The following is a 17,574-nucleotide window of genomic DNA, read 5'->3' on the forward strand; positions in this document are numbered from 1 at the left end:
TACCCATTTTTCCATTGGGTATATATCATATCGAATATACCCGATCGATGGTCCCTATTCTTCATGATAAGCTTTAGCTCCTAATTTCTGAACGTAGAATTATTGAAAAATTGTCCCCTACTACTTATCTTGATGCCACTAATATTTTAGTGTCAAGTCTTTGTCAATGTCTCAAAGCAATCATTGAGATTTAGATCAAGAAATTAAGGTGAAATTTCACTTTAAGAAAAGAACCACGACATTGTATCCAATTTCTATATAAACTTAATTTGCAAGTAAGAAGAACACACACACACACAAAGTATAAAGCAATAAAAAGGTGATGGAGACTGAGGAGTTATCAGGACCACAAGTCCACAACCCATTTTAATAGCTTAAGGTAGAAACAACCTGAGTACACCAAAAAGCAGAAGAAATTACGGATAAACAAGGACGACAATCACCAGTACATAAATACATGCAAATCCAAAGAAAAAAAAAAAGGAAAGAAGAAAAAGGAAAAAAGAAAGAAACACCCCGCCCATAGGCATGTTTATCTACAATTCCATGGTCCTCCATTTACAGCTCTCCAACCCATGAGAAACAGAAACTGATAGATACAAGGGGACCCTGACCGGACAACTTGCATGCATGCACTACGATATTGTTATTCTTTTGAATCATGATGACCATCCATCCCCGTCGATCTTTGAGGAATATTATTTAATGGTCGGGGGGAAAAAGCTTAAGCGTTACTTCTGAAGGAACCTAGAGCCTTAATGGCTCCTGCTCTGAGGATGAATTGGTGATAGAAGGCAGCAATTGCAGCTCCAATAAATGGTCCAACCCAGAAAATCCACTGAAACGTATATCATATGCAGATAATGATTAGTCTCAGATGAATAAAATATGAACTTTGGACTGACTGTGTAGTAGTGGAAAAAAGTAAAATTATGAAAGGAATTAGAAGAGGTGGGAGAAATATGTATACGTGGTCATCCCAGGCCTTGTCCTGGTTGTAGATCACTGCGGCTCCTAAACTTCTAGCTGGGTTGATACCAGTACCGGTGATTGGGATTGTTGCCAGGTGAACCATGAACACAGCGAAGCCAATAGGGAGTGGTGCCAACACCTTAAATATTTCACAACAAACAAAATCAATTATACAAGAGCTATGTAGCCAGTAATCATTATATATATATATACATATATATGGAACGTTATCACCAAACCAGAAACCACTTGCTTGTGACAATGCATGTGATGCAGTAGCTAGCCGTTCTTTGTGATTTATTTTTAAAGAAAATAGAATTGAACAAATTTTTTAGTATATATTGTTAATTTTTTATCCCAAAAAGAAAGATAGAAAATATTTACTTTATGAAAAGTTCTTTTTTAAAAAGGGGAAAAAAAAAAAAGGTCATGAAGTATCATTAATACTACCTAATGATGCAGGGCCTCTACCTTTTCTACAAAAAATTGAGTTCACGAAGATTTTCAGTATACATGGTTCAAGAAGACCGTTCCTAGATCAGATAATTCTCATTGAAGTTACTCTTCTAAAGTAAGGCAAAAATGAAGGCATGTCTCTTTTTCTGCACAAATAATGTTGAAAGCGAAATTTTTTATCTTTGAAAACATCAATCACTATATATATATATATATATATGTTTTAAGTACTAAAGAGATAATCACAAATCAAACAAACACTTGAGAAGAGAAAATGGGCACACATGATGTGGCCTAATTAATTAAATTAACTCACATCTCTTGCTTCGTTTGTTTTCACAATTTATCTCAATTCGTCTTATCTAATTATTATAATTTTCTTAAATTTTCACATAAAATAACGTAAATAATTCAATTTTTTTAAATCTTAAAATAAAAATAATATAAAAAAATATATTTTAATAATATTTTATTCAACTTTCAACTTTAAAATCAACCCATCTAATCTCAAATGTAAAAATTAGCTAAGTTAATCTCAAATAATGTTGGCTGGACAAGATGGCTGGACAAGATAATGAAGAAAAAAATGTCACGAAAGTAATTGCAAAAAAAAAAGTGAAGTAACGGATTATGAAATTTCTTATTGTAAAATATATAAATCGTCTTACGTCAAATCATAAATAAGATTTTTATTAGAGCTAGAGAAGGTAAAGTAAATTTTAATTCGTAAGCCAGATTTTTGTTAAGAGCTAGCGAAAGTAAATTGTGGGCATGAGGATGCAAGCTAGCTTACAGGAACGTGAGAGTCTCTGGCGCTCCTCTTAGGATCAGTAGCTGAGAAAACAGTGTAGACAAGAACAAAGGTGCCGATGATCTCAGCCCCGAGTCCAACTCCCTTGTTGTACCCTGCTGCCAGCTCGTTGGCACCACCTCCGTTCTGGTTGTAGTGAGTCTTTTGAAAGCCCTTCACAAGCCCAACACCGCATATGGCTCCCAAGCACTGCGCCACCATGTACAGCACCGCCCTTATCAACGACACCTTTCGAGCCAGGAACAGCCCGAACGTCACTGCCGGGTTTATGTGTCCTCCTATATTCATGTCCCAATTATTAATAAATATCATTGATTTTAGCTAAAGTTCTTTGTAACGATCAACCTTAAAAACGAGCAACAACGTACCAGAGATACCGGCGGTGCAGTAAACGAGGATGAAGATCATGCCTCCAAAGGCCCAAGCGATGCCGAGAATGCCGACTCCAGCGCAATCGTCGGCGCCGGGGGCAGAACTCTGGACCTTGTACCCGATCACAGTCAAGACTGTGATGTAAAGGAAAAGAAGAGTGGCTATGAACTCCGCTATCAGAGCTCTGTAGAAGGACCACTTTGTCAGCTCCTCCGGGTCGATCAAAGGCGCCGGAGGTGGATCCTGGTAGTCCTTGGCCGAGTACTCTCCCTGCTCCGCAACCTCAACGTCCTTTCCCATTTTTCTCACTAATTACGTCTTAGCTTCACAAGCTACAAATGATCACAGAGAGGAAGAACAAAGAGTTTTCAGAAAGAGGAAATGAACAGTAGGGAAGTGTGTTGTGTTTTGTGGTTGTGATGGGTGGATGGATTGAGTACAAAGGGGTATTTATGGAGAAGCACAAAGAAAGGGTCCATATTAATTAATATAGTTAATAATTTAGTTACATATATATTTTCTTTTTTTGGGTAAGAATGTTAATTAATGACACAATTGACATAAATATATATATGCCGCCCACTGAGCTTGATTTCGCTTGCATGGACCCCACCTTGTCGTCCAACGGCTCTTGATTACTTATCTTGAATTGTTTTTCTTTTTCTTTTTGGTTCCAGCTAGGTTAACTAGTGGTGGATCAGGCCAGTACCATGAACAAAATTCAACAACTTCAACGGCTAGCTTTGTCTATAATATATGTAAATATGGTTTTTGTTATGTGTGAAACGGTCATCATGTAATCCAGGTTAGCAATGAGATTTAGCATTAACACTACTAATACTCCAATGCCAAGGTTCTGGCTCCTACATTTAGTTTGTAACTGTGGTTTTGGTTCCAAGCGATCGACAAAAGATAGATCAGGGGTGCATGAGATGATCTGTGCTCGGATTTCTACGTACATGATTTACACGAACACCATTAAATGCTCGTTTGATCTCTAGTTTTATGACTAATGATTCTTTACTTCTCTCATCTTCTTAAGTGCAAAGAATAGTTTATGAATTAAAAGATATTCATATATATATATATATTTATATATATTTCATCAACACATGGTTTGTCTCAAACAAAAATTCATGCAAGCTAGCTAGAGAGGCAAGGAAAGATTGAAGTTAGTTGTTAAAACAGGTAGTTAGTTTTGGTCCGAAGTATCTCGAATCAAGAACTAGGGCTAGCTTTTTGTCTTTGGTAGGAATTAGAAGAAGTTAAGGCCACATGCAACATCTCAACTGCAGAACCCAAAACAGCAAAAAGAGTCGATCGGGACCTGATCTCTGCCAAAAGTCACTCTCCAACACTTCCTTTTCTTCCACTACCCAAGCAATATTAATGGCCGTTGAAGTGAGATAGGACCCCAAAAGTCATAGCCTGCAGCCAACCAGCCTTTCTGTACATTTGAAGCAACCCATTAATTATCCAATGCTGTCCAGACCAAAAGATAATAATAATAAAAAAAGGCAATATTCTTAATACACCTAATTATCAGATCAATAATATGAGTGTACAAAGGTTGTCATGTTGTTGGGTGACGATGGCTTGCCAGAAGAATTTATCTGGATGTACCTAAAACAAATCATTTTAAAACACATATGGTGGTTATCCTTTGGCTTTAATTCGAATCAATTATGAACCTGCTATAACTTCGAAACATTGAACTAATCTCTCTCTCTCTCTCTCTCTCTCTCTCTCTATATATATATATACACACACAAACACACACACATATATATTTATGTAGTTCCGCATAACTTTGCAATATATTTCCCTGACGACAGCAGAAAAACGTACGATTGAGTTAAGACAAGAGAAAGACGAAAGGATAAAAGAATAAGAAAGGAAACGCCAACAATAAGTTACTCACAAAAATTTAATATTTTTTGGGTAAGCCCTAGAATCTTGTTCAGATTCCATTCATTTTGAATTTTGCCACGTGTCTGTAACGTCATGTATCTTAGCGTTAGAGTTTTCCTTTTCTTCTCTCCCCGTATATATAAAATAACTTTATTTATTTATTTATTTTTTCACAAAACCATTTTTTTTTCCTGATATCTTATTTGGTTATGTTCAAATTAGTTGTATTTAGCCTTTTAGGACTCAAAATTGCTAACTTTTAACACATTTTCTTATTTATTGGAATAATTATCTTCCAATTAATTTATTTCCACAACAATTTGCATGTGTTTATTTTTTGAGTGTCAATTGCCAAAATTGATAACGTGGAGGTCACATTAATGCAAGTGGGCTAGCTGATAGTTCGGGTACTGGTTGATTAGAGTGATTTTTCCAAAATAGAAAATAAATAATACACATTATAACCTTATAAGCTTAAAATGATAATTAAGTACGTAGTGTGTATATATATTATATATATAATTGGATTAATATATAGTAGTACTGTTGGAAAACTGATAAGGATGAGTTCGTTGACTATTGAATAGTATATATGTTAGGAGTTATCATGATCAAGAGTACAAATAAAGTTATTGACCGATCAAGCAGTAATATTATTCATGATTATCATCTTCGATTAAAAAATGACAAGTTTATATAATTAAATAATGCATTTTAAATATAGTTTCCAAAGAATATTATTAAAACTTTAAACTATATATATCAAGCAAATGGAGAGAATCAAATCATATATAGATATAATCAAATAATACGTACATATATATAATTGAAACAAGTTAATTTTTACTACAAAAAAAATATTTGTAGACAGTACTATTTGTTCCGAAAATGATTATTTTTTATTAAAATAAATTCATTCTCGTCACAAATAATTTTTTATTGTCACAAATATTTGCTTTTCTTGTAAATTGTAATGTTTGTATGAATTTGAATTACATTGATTATAAATCATGTCCAATACCTCTCATGAATTGGAGCTATAGCATACGACAATGAATTATCCCTCTAATGACTAAATCAACATGCTATGATAGCTGAGTACTGATCATCATTAATATTGTCGCCACGGAACTATACGCATAATTAATATATATACCCATACACATGCAAATATATATATGTATGCATGTACGTATAATATGTGCATATATATAATTAATTACTCATGTCATGTCCTTTTGTGAAATGTCGAGGCCAAGCTGTATCTATCGACCACCATTACCGCCCCAAGTATTACTCTAGGTAATATTCCCACTCCTTTTTATTTATTTAAGCTTTAATAATATTGGCTTGATATCCCATCCCAATCACATTCCCGAAATTAATTCTTTATGTTGAAAGCATTTGGTGAAGTTGCTTTCTTAATTACTGTTTTGATTTGAAGTGCATGATTACTCATACATATATGGCTAGCAGGCCACCACTTGTCCATGAAACAGCTGTTGTAATTAATGACCAATATTGATGCAGCAATATTAATTCAATATCGATCTTTTATATCATATCTATTTCTTTTGATTATGTATGGTCGAGAATGACCTGTAGTTTGGTCGGTGAGTCCCCGTGATTTTTTTAAAAATTAAACCAATCTCTCTCTCTATATATATAATGATAAAAGTGAATGATCATAAGGTACTGCTCATGATGACAGATTGATGGCAACCCTAGATATATATATATATATATATATATAAAATTAATTACAACCTGGTATATATAATGTATGTATCACTTTGTTTTGTTTTGTTTGGTTTTGCTTGCCTTTCGCACCATGTTTTTCATTTTTGTGGCCGAGTACGTACTCATGTACTAGTGCTACCTTATAATTAGGATGTTATATATATATATATATATATTGATATATATCCTTCATAATTGGTCCTAAAATGATGATTGAAAAGCCATATATATATTATCATGTGAGACTTTAATATTTCAAAAATTCTATGTGCAGTCATTTTTGTGCACTCTTTTGTACACTCCAATGATATGATTGGTTGGATATTAAAAAAAAATTAATCCAGCCAAACATATCAGTGAAGTGCGCAGGGAGTACGCAAAAGTGACTGTATGTAGCATTGCTCTTAATATTTACTCAATTGATCAATATCATTACAAGAAAAATGTGCATCTGTGATAGATTATTTATCATGAGAATGGCTTTTTGCATGAAAATAGACTCATCTTAACAAAAAATAGTCATTTTTATAAGAAATAACTGACTGCAAATAAGCAATTTTTTTATAGTGAATAATATATATTGTACATTAATATTACAAGAAAAATAATTTTTTACATCACCTAAATTCGTAGTAAAAAACACAACTTGTTGCGATTATTTGTTAACAACGCATTTTATATTTTTTGCGATGAATTTAGATGATGCAAAAAGTCATTTTTTATATTAATTGGACTCATCATGTACAAGTTAATTAGTATATAGATGATCAGGCAAAAGGCATGATTAGGTCAAGTATATAGAACAATAGAACCTGCTCATCGATCTCCAATATATATATATATATATATATACCCTTTCTTCCGAAGTCTGCATCTTGATCTCCTGATCTGATTAGAGCTAGCTTGCCACCTCCATCGATCTGCATGCATCGATCAACCTTCTGATCGTTTAAATTTCTTTGTAGCTAATGATTGATCAGCTGAAGAAATATTAATCTTGGATACAATAATATATATAATTCTCGATGATATGGACGATTGAGCTAGCTTCATTTCAGTATTAATAAATAGGAGGTTAGTATCGTATGAAATCATGCTGCATGTTAGAAAACCTTATGAATTTATTCATCAGATGGATTTATAAATGATATACATATCTACTACCATAGCAAATATATATATATATATATACACACACACATACATACACGTACACATGTACAGATAATATTGATCAGACTGATCATATTGATCAGTATAAGCAACTTTGGAGTAGTGCGTTGAAGAGCTTGAGTAGTATCAATTAGCGATCGATCTCGATCTTTGATTGCTGAAATATGTATGAAAAAGATCAACGTACAAGAATTTTCTCAAACTTATGATTTTTTTTTAGTGCATATATATATATAGTAACTTATTATTTTTTCTCAAGCATGCCAACTTATTCACATGGATTTATTCTATGCGTAATTAGAGTACAACAATACTGAAGATCAGCTTTAGATTTTTTTTTTAAATCCATTAAAAAATACTTAATTAATTGCCACGTTTTTATAATTTTGCATGACATTAACGTCATTACAAGAAAAACGGACTTTTGCGACCAATTTATATCAACGAAAAGACTATTAACAACCAATTTTGATTTTTAATAGTCTTTTCGTTACTATAAATTAGTCACAAAAGCTCGTTTTTCTCATAGTACATTCTTAATCTTCAATTTTGTAAGACTTCGAACGTTGGCTCTAAGGAGGATTTGAGTATCTCTAAGGAGGATGAAATGAAAAGGTTACGTACTGAAAAGTGAGTGCAAAAGGAGCAACAATTATAAAATAAATTAAGGATGAATTTCAAGGTGCCCCCAAGGATTTTGTCATTTTTTTCACAAAATTTTTTAAACATTTTTTTCTATATATAATTTAACCTTTTTAAATTGAAAAAAAAAATATGATGAAGAATTCTAGTTTTATGTTTATTTTTTTATATTTTAGGTTTATATAAATTGTAAATTAAGCAAATGATAAAAAGGGAAAAATGATATCCTTAATTTAGATCAAGATAAATAGATTTTTTTGCTTTTCTATGCATTAATTTGCTTAAACTTTTGGGTATTTTTAAATTTGAGATTTTCTAAAGTCTATTTTTCTTAAGATTCGTTTTTCTTTTGTATATGCATAAGCGAGTTTTACTTTTTTTTCCTTGTGCAATTATTATTTTAGTTTCGGACATCATTTTTAGGGTTATTCATGATATTAATAATTCGCATTTATTAAACAAGGATCAAATCAATCATTTTAACATCTAGACTTAGGTCGTAGCTATTGGAGAGCAACTAGAAATTTAATGGCAAAGGCTGGTGCTAGTATAAATGAACATTTTAAGTTGGAACCCTCGAACAGTTCGATTCCTTAGGTTGTTAATTAAGGAAAAGTTCTCCAATTTGATTTTTCTTATGGAAATCAAATGCAATAAAAGTCGAATGCAGGACGTTAGAGCCAAATTGAGTAATGACTGATGTTTTGTAGTAGAAAATAAGGGCAATAGTGGTGGGTTGTGTCTGTTATGGAATAAGGACTTGGAAGTGAACCTTATTAATTATTATTTAACCTGGCATATCGGTGTGAGTATTAAGGAACCTGAAGTTAGCTCCTCATGGATGTTCATTGGATTCTATGAGCATCCTGATACTTCAGAAAGGGAATCTAGTTGGGATCTACTGAAGCATATTAGGCCAATCACTAATATTCTATGACTTTGTGTTGGAGACTTTAATGAAATTACTTGCCAATCTGAAAAAGTGGAAGCAGCTTTGAGACCTTACAAACAAATAAAAATGCTTTGTGAAACTCTAGAGTTTTGTGATCTTAGTGGCATTTATACCAAGAGGCCTAAGTTTACATGGACCAATAACAGAAGGGATAGTGGCTTCACTAAGAAGAAACTGGATAGAGTAGTAAAAAATATGGAATGGTATCAAAGTTTCCCTAATTCTTTATGCACAGTGTTACCTATGGTTAGATTTGATCATCATAATCATCTCTTGAAAATTGTTGCAAGAAAAGAAAGAAATCTGAGGAACAAGACTTTCTTGTTTAGATATGAAGCTTCATGGATCTTGAAGGAAGACTAGTGCTCGAAGATTGTATAGGATTCTTGGAAAAGAGCATATGGTGTTTTTGGAGGGAGACTTGATATGTGACGCTCCCAAATTCCGTTTGGGAAAGGACGGACATTTGAAGCGTCGAGACATGCAACACAAGGTTACCTGCCCCCGTTCATGACATATAAGATGCAATGTTCCTAACATGCATCTAACATTATGCAATATTCACAGCGGATAATTTTTTTCTTTAGCAATACTATGCACCAAATTGAAAATATCCCAAATGCTTAAAACATACTTCATACATAAAGACTCATTGAGTAGATCACAACACTAGTCCAAAATGATTATGATCTAAAAAATACTAAAGATGCAACTCCATTGTACAAGTAGTAATTTACGTTAACTACTATATTAACATTGACGTCGCACCGTCGCTTAGTCAACTGTGTCTAGTTGATCAGCTCCTGATTCTCCTTCATGTCCTGTAACAAGATCTACCATTCGGGGGGAATGGTAGTTGAGACTACCAAAATGAGATTTAATTACAAATCTCAGTAAGTTAACAAAAAACTTCCACACAAGCTAATGATGCATGCATGACAGTAAAAGCATAAATGCATAATCAAATTCATAAGTAATTAAAGCATAACTTGGCGTACAACATAACATAATTGACATAACTTAAATTGAAACATGAACTGAACTTGACTTGACATGAACTTGATCTGAAACTTGACTTAACATGAAAAATACATACTCCACAGTTGTTGTGGCCCCATGTATTCTACGTGTAAATACATACTCCACAGTTGTGGCCCCATGTATTCTACACAAACTTGACTTAACATGAAAAATACATACTCCACAGTTGTTGTGGCCCCATGTATTCTAAGTGTAAATACATACTCCACAGTTGTTGTGGCTCCATGTATTCTACACAAACTTGACTTAACATGAAAAATACATACTCCACAGTTGTTGTGGCCTCATGTATTCTACGTGTAAATACATACTCCATAGTTGTTGTGACTCCATGTATTCTACGGAAACTTATTCTTTAACTGCTTAAATACATACTCCACAGTTGTTGTGGCCCCATGTATTCTACGTGACATAATTGTTGTGTCTCACGTAGTGTATGCGTCACAATTGTTGTGACCCCATACATAAGTAATCAAGATGAAACGTGACTGGAATACGAAATGACTGAAGCCCTGACGTAACATAACGTGACTTGAATATAACTTGAAATACATGACCAACTTGAGATAGAAATATTTCGTAACATTGCATAACATATAATAGACAACATATTTAATATGTCATATTTGCAACAATGAATATTACATGACTTGACATACATGTAATAGATGACATACTTAGCATGACGTACTTGTAAGGTACAGTAATACATGACAGAATATATTATGTAACAGATAAAAATTGACGACAGAATAAATTCTGTATAATAGACAATTACGTGATAACTTGGCATGGCATGACATATATGATAACATACATACATACACTGTAGTTCCTTTACTTAGCACACATACACAGTAGACTGCTAGTAAGTTAAAAGCTAACTTACCTCGATCTCCGCGTTTCTTATAAAACTTCAAGTGCGACCACGAGGAACTGTAATTAGTGATTATACAAGTTAGAACTAAATCACTAAATATTTGAAATATGGAAAATACTAACTTAAAGAGTAAAATTTTCATTTTACTCTCTACATGTGGGAAAATGACTGTTTTACCAACCCATAACTTAAGGATTTTGCATACTAACTCCAAAAGTTTCTAAAATTTACATTCCTCATGTAAATTTTGTCCTAAACTTAAATATCAACTCAGAAAAATTTAAAACAAAATACAACTATGAAGAACATACTATGGCCGAAACATCCATAGGCCATTTCCCTTGATTTTTGTTGCAATTCCTTCCAACTTCAAAACTCATGCTTAAACCAAAATTTAGCAACAAACATCTTCCAATCCTAAGTTCAAAACCATACTTAAAACATCCATTTAGAAAAAGCTAATAATCAACACCAAACTTTTTTGTAAAAAGATCCAAGCACTTGAATCACAAGTTTTGACCTTAAATCAAAACATCTCCAAGAATTTCAAAAATCAAATCTTACTTCTAACATATTCATAATATCATCCTAACATCAACCATGCTTTAAATCATCAAACTAAAGTCACCAAAATCACAAAATAACATTTGGAGTTTTTGGTTTTACACTTAGTCCAAAAACAGAAACTTTTTCCTCAACTAGTTTTGATAAATCTCTTGATCTATGACTTATAAATATATGATCTTCAAACCAAACCATTACATGGTTTAAAAAGATGTCCTAAAACATATATAAGCTTCTAATTCAAGATCACATGGTTAGAAATTAACCAAAACATAAATTTAGCCAAGAATATCCACACTTTGGCTTATCTGAATATCTCTTTGCATAAAATTTCATATCCTTGAAACTAACATCAATTATTTTCAAAATAATAATATAACATGTATATAAGATGTTTAGGATCCTCCAATAAAATTATCAAAGTCATTAGAATAGGTTTAGACCACCAAAGAGTTAAACTTTCTCAAAACAGAAACTGTTTTTCCTCTTCCAGTTTCTAAGTTTCTAAATCTAAGAAAATCTTTCATCAAAACCTTTAATCATGCAAAAATCCTCAACCAATAGTCATATATACATGTTAACAATACTCCATAAAAATTTCGGACCAATATCTATCCATTAGCTTGGTCAAAAACTCCAAACTATAACATATTCTCCAGTTTATCTCCTAGAATGACATTTCTATAGTTTACACAATATTTGACTGACCAAATGATCTTCAAATGGGGAAAATAAGATATTCATGTAAACTAGACTAAAAAAAGAACAACTTATATGAAGGAGACTTTATGATAAAACACTTACAACAGCTTCGAAACGGGCGTGCAAAAGACCTCCTAAAAGCTGTCCGAGAGAGAGTGTTTGATATTCTTTCAATGGAAAGTGTAAATGAAGATAATTTCGTGGGGAGAGGTGGCTGGAGATACTTATGGATGAGATATGGAAGAGATGAGGCTGGAGTTGAGAGTTGAGTGTAGTTTTCTCCTACCCAAAATATCTATAAAAGATTATCTCATAATATTCTATCCAATAGTATCTACAAAAAATCAACTTAAGATATTTTTCTCTAATAATATCTATAAAAATCAACTCAAAATATTTTTACCCAATAATATTCATGAAAATTACCTCAAGATATTTCTTTTTATCCAATAATATCTACAGTTTTGAACAGACGTTTTGTCCGAAAATATGAAAAAATGTTATTGCGCCATAAGACTTTAAATAACCCTCCGAGTCTAATAGCACAAACTATAATACATTTTGACACTTCTAACTATCTCTAATAATCAAAAACACACTTCTGATACCATAGTAAATAATAACACTAACTATGTAGTTAGACAAAAACCTATACGATTAATGGATTCGTGAAAACTTATGGGGTTTTCACGAGGTTCCTAAAGTTAATAGAAATTTCACAATTGAATTTCTAGCGGGCTGTTACATGATATATGTGGTGTGAAGCCCCCAAATTTTGTTTGGGATCGGACGGACATTTAAAACGTCGAGACATGTAACACAAGGTTACCTGCCCCCGTTCATGACATATAAGATGCAATGTTCCTAACATGCATCTAACATTATGCAATATTCGCAGCGGATAATTTTTTTCTTTAGCAATACTATGCACCAAATTAAAAATATCCCAAATGCTTAAAACATACTTCATACATAAATACTCATTAAATATATCACAACACTAGTCCAAAAATGGTTATGATCCAAAAAGTACTAGAGATGCAACTCCATTGTACAAGTAGTAATTTACGTTAACTACTATATTAACATTGACGTCGCGCCGTCGCTTAGTCAACTGTGTCTAGTTGATTAACTCCTGATTCTCCTTCAGGTCCTGTAACAAGATCTACCATTCGGGGGGAATGGTAGTTGGGACTACCAAAGTGATATTTGATTACAAATCTCAGTAAGTTAACAAAAAACTTCCACACAAGCTAATGATGCATGCATGACAGTAAAAGCATAAATGCATAATCAAATTCATAAGTAATTAAAGCATAACTTGGCGTACAACATAGCATAATTGACATAACTTAAATTGAAACATGGACTGAACTTGACTTGACATGAACTTGATCTGAAACTTAACTTAACATGAAAAATGCATACTCCACAGTTGTTGTGGTCCCATGTATTCTACGTGTAAATACATACTCCACAGTTGTTGTGGCCCCATGTATTCCACACAAACTTGACTTAACATGAAAAATACATACTCCATAGTTGTTGTGGCCCCATGTATTCTACGTGTAAATACATACTCTACAGTTGTTGTGGCTCCATGTATTCTACGGAAACTTGACTTAACATGAAAAATACATACTCCACAGTTGTTGTGGCCCCATGTATTCTACATGTCACAATTGATGTGTCTCACGTAGTTTATGCGTCACAATTGTTATGACCCCATACATAAGTAATCAAGATGAAACGTGATTGGAATACGAAATGACTGAAACCCTGATGTAACATAACGTGACTTGAACATAACTTGAAATATATGACCAACTTGAGATAGAAACATTTTGTAACATGGTATAACATATAATAGACAACATATTTAACATGACATAGTTGCAACAGTAAATATTACATGACTTGACATACATGTAATAGATGGTATACTTAGCATGATGTACTTGTAAGGTACAGTAATACATGACAGAATATATTATGTAACAGATAAAAATTGATGACAGAATAAATTCTGTATAATTGACAATTACGTGATAACTTGGCATGACATGACATATATGATAACACACATACATACACTGTAGTTCCTTTACTTATCACACATACATAGTAGACTGCTAGTAAGTTAAAAACTAACTTACCTCGATCTCCGCGTTTCTTATAAAACTTTAAGCGCGATCACGAGGAACTGTAATTATTGATTCTAAAAGTTAGCACTAAATCACTAATAAATTGAAATATATAAAATACTAACTTAAAGAGTAAAATTTCCATTTTACCCTCTATATGTAGGAAAATGACCATTTTACCCATAACTTAAGGATTTTGCATACTAACTCCAAAAGTCACCAAAATTTACATGTCTTATGTAAATTTTATCTTCAACTCAAATATCAATTTAGAAAAATTTAAAACTAATCACAACTATTAAAACTCCATAGGGCCGAAATTTCCATATGCTATTTCCATTGATTTTTGTTTCCAACTTGTTTTGATCAACCTTTTGATCTATGACTTATAAATATGTGATCTTCAAACCAAGCCATCACATGGTTTAAAAAGATGTCCTAAAACATATATAAGCTTCTAATTCAAGATCACATGGTTAAAAATTAACCAAAACATAAATTTAGTCAAGAACATCCACGCTTTGGCTTATTTGAATATCTCTTTGCATAAAATTTCATATCTTTGAAACTAACATCAAATATTTTCAAAATAATAATATAACATGTATATAAGATGCTTATAATCCTCCAATAAAATTATTAAAGTCGTTGGAATAGGTTTAGACCACCAAAGAGTTAAACTTTCTCAAAACAGAAACTGTTTTTCCTCTTCTAGTTTCTAAGTTTCTAAATCTAAGAAAATATTCATCAAAACCTTTAATCATGCAAAAAGCCTCAACCAATAGTCATATATACATGTTAACAATACTCCATAAAAATTTCGGACTAATATCTATCCATTAGCTTGGTCAAAAACTCCAAACTATAACATATTCTCTAGTTTATATTCCAGAATGACCTTTCTATAGTTTACATAATATTTGACTGACCAAATGATCTTCAAATAGGACAAATAAGATATCCACGTAAATTAGACTAAAAAAGGAACAACTTATATGAAGGATCCTTTATGATAAAACACTTACAAAAACTTCGAAATGGTCATGCAAAAGAACTCCTAAAAGCTATCCGAGAGAGAGTGTTTGATATTCTTTTAATGGAAAGTATAAATGAAAATAATTTCGTGGGGAGAGGTGGCTGGAGATACTTATGGATGAGATATGGAAAAGATGAGGCTAGAGTGAGAGTTAAGTGTAGGACTCTCTTACCTGAAATGAGAGTTAAGTGTAAGACTCTCTTACCCGGAGTGAGAGTGGAGTGTAGAACTCTCTTACCTAATAATATCTACAAAAATCAATTCAAGATATTTTTACCCAATAATATCCACGAAATTAGCTTAAAATATTTTTATCAAATAATATCCACAAAATTAGTTTAAGATATTTTTATCCAATAATATCTACAGTTTTGAACAGACGTTTTGTTCGAAAATATGAAAAAATGTTATTGCGCCATAAGATCTTAAATAACCCTCCGAATCTAATGGCATAAACTATAATACATTTTGACACTTTTAACTATCTCCAATAATCAAAAACACACTTCTGATACCATAGTAAATAATAACACTAACTATGTAGTTAGACAAAAACCTATATGATTAATGGATTCGTGAAAACTTATTGGGTCTTCACGAGATTCCTAAATTTAATAGAAATTTCACAATTGAATTTCTAGCAGGCTGTTACATGTGGCACATTGCAACACTATAAATTAAGAAAGGCTACGAATGTGGAATTAGTCCAGCAATAAAAAAAAATCATGGTGCAATCAGAGATAGATTGGAGAGAATTTCAAGATTGCAAGGCTCAACGACTGATGATGATCAAGTGGCCTCTATACATCATCTACATAATGAAGTGGAGATTTTATTAGAGGAAGAGGAGCTCAAGTGGAAGCAAAGGGCAAAGCAACAATGGTTAGCTCATAGAGAAAGAATTACTACTTTTTACCATATACATGCAAGTCAGAGGAGGAAGGCAAATACAATCAAGTATATTCTTGATCAGCATAGAGAGCTTCACCACAACCAATCCAAAATAGGTGATATTTTTGCTGATTATTTTATAGCACTTTTTAATTCCTCAAATCCTGTGGAAATTGATAGTTGTTTGGCCTATATGGATGCTAGAGTAACAATTGAAATGAATAACATGCTTTTATTTTATTTTTCTGAGCTAGAAGTTAAAGAAGCAATTTTTCAAATGCCTCCACTAAGTTCTCCTGGCCCTATTGGATTCCTATCTCAATTTTATCAAACACAATGGAAGGATGTTGGTAAAGAAGTCTGCAGATTTGTGTTGAATTTTCTAAAGGGTGGAGGTTCACTAAGAAGCATTAATGATACCTTTATCACTTTTATTCCTAAAGTTAAAGAGCTTAAACAAGTTACAGAGCATAGGCTTATAAGCCTATGTAATATTCTTTACAAGATAGTGGCCAAAGTTCTTGCAAATAGATTGAAACAGATTTTGCCTATGATCATCTCTCCAACCCATAGTGCATTTATACCAGGGAGGCTCATCACTGATAATATATTAGTGAACTATGAAACTCTTCATTCTTTAAACACTTCCAAGAGTGGAAAAGAGTATTACATGCATAAAGTTGGATATGAGCAAATGATATGATTGTGTGGAGTGGACTTTTCTTGAAGCTGTTGTGGCTGAAATGAGATTTTGTCACAGATGGATCTCCTTGATTATGGAATGCATTTTTTCAATTTCTTACTCCTTATTGATCAATGGAAACTCTTAAGATTCTTTCTCACCTTCAAGGGGTTTAAGGTAGGGGATCCCCTTTCCCCATATGTTTTTATTATCATGTGTGCTAATACTCTTTCATCTTTACTGATCCAAGCTGAACAGATTGGGAGTATTTTAGATGTACCTATCGGAAGATCTACAATCACCATTAACCACCTTGATGGACCACAACGTGGACCAAATCGTAAAGATTCTTTACAAGTTTCAGAATGGGCAATTACAAGATCAAGACCTAGGAAGATGAAGAAAGCTATGCAAGGATTGGTAAAATCCACTTGAAACGTGTTTAGCAAGAGCCTAACATTCAAGATGGACTTGAGAGGAGAAGATCTAGTTTTCATGCACGTGATATACTACAAAAGACACGACTTGGGCTTATTGTTATTGAAGGCTTTGGACTTATTTATTTCATTCAAAGAGCTTATTTTATTAGTTTAGAATAAGTGGGC

The 17,574-nt window shown here is 32.7% G+C and overlaps 1 protein-coding gene across 1 annotated transcript; it reads right to left on the minus strand.

Annotated features, from left to right (window-relative positions):
• Nucleotides 1–337: 337 nt before the first annotated feature.
• Nucleotides 338–3,045, minus strand: LOC122292422 (aquaporin PIP2-7-like). Its single transcript, XM_043100769.1, has 4 exons — nucleotides 2,608–3,045; nucleotides 2,222–2,517; nucleotides 971–1,111; nucleotides 338–838 (listed from the first exon to the last, which is right to left on the minus strand). The coding sequence occupies exons 1-4, from the start codon at nucleotides 2,909–2,911 to the stop codon at nucleotides 725–727; spliced, it is 855 nt and encodes a 284-aa protein (XP_042956703.1). The 5' UTR covers nucleotides 2,912–3,045; the 3' UTR covers nucleotides 338–724.
• Between the last annotated feature and the right edge of the window lie 14,529 nt (nucleotides 3,046–17,574).

This window comes from Carya illinoinensis, chromosome 13 (assembly GCF_018687715.1).
Source record: "Carya illinoinensis cultivar Pawnee chromosome 13, C.illinoinensisPawnee_v1, whole genome shotgun sequence".
Lineage (NCBI taxonomy): Eukaryota > Viridiplantae > Streptophyta > Magnoliopsida > Fagales > Juglandaceae > Carya > Carya illinoinensis.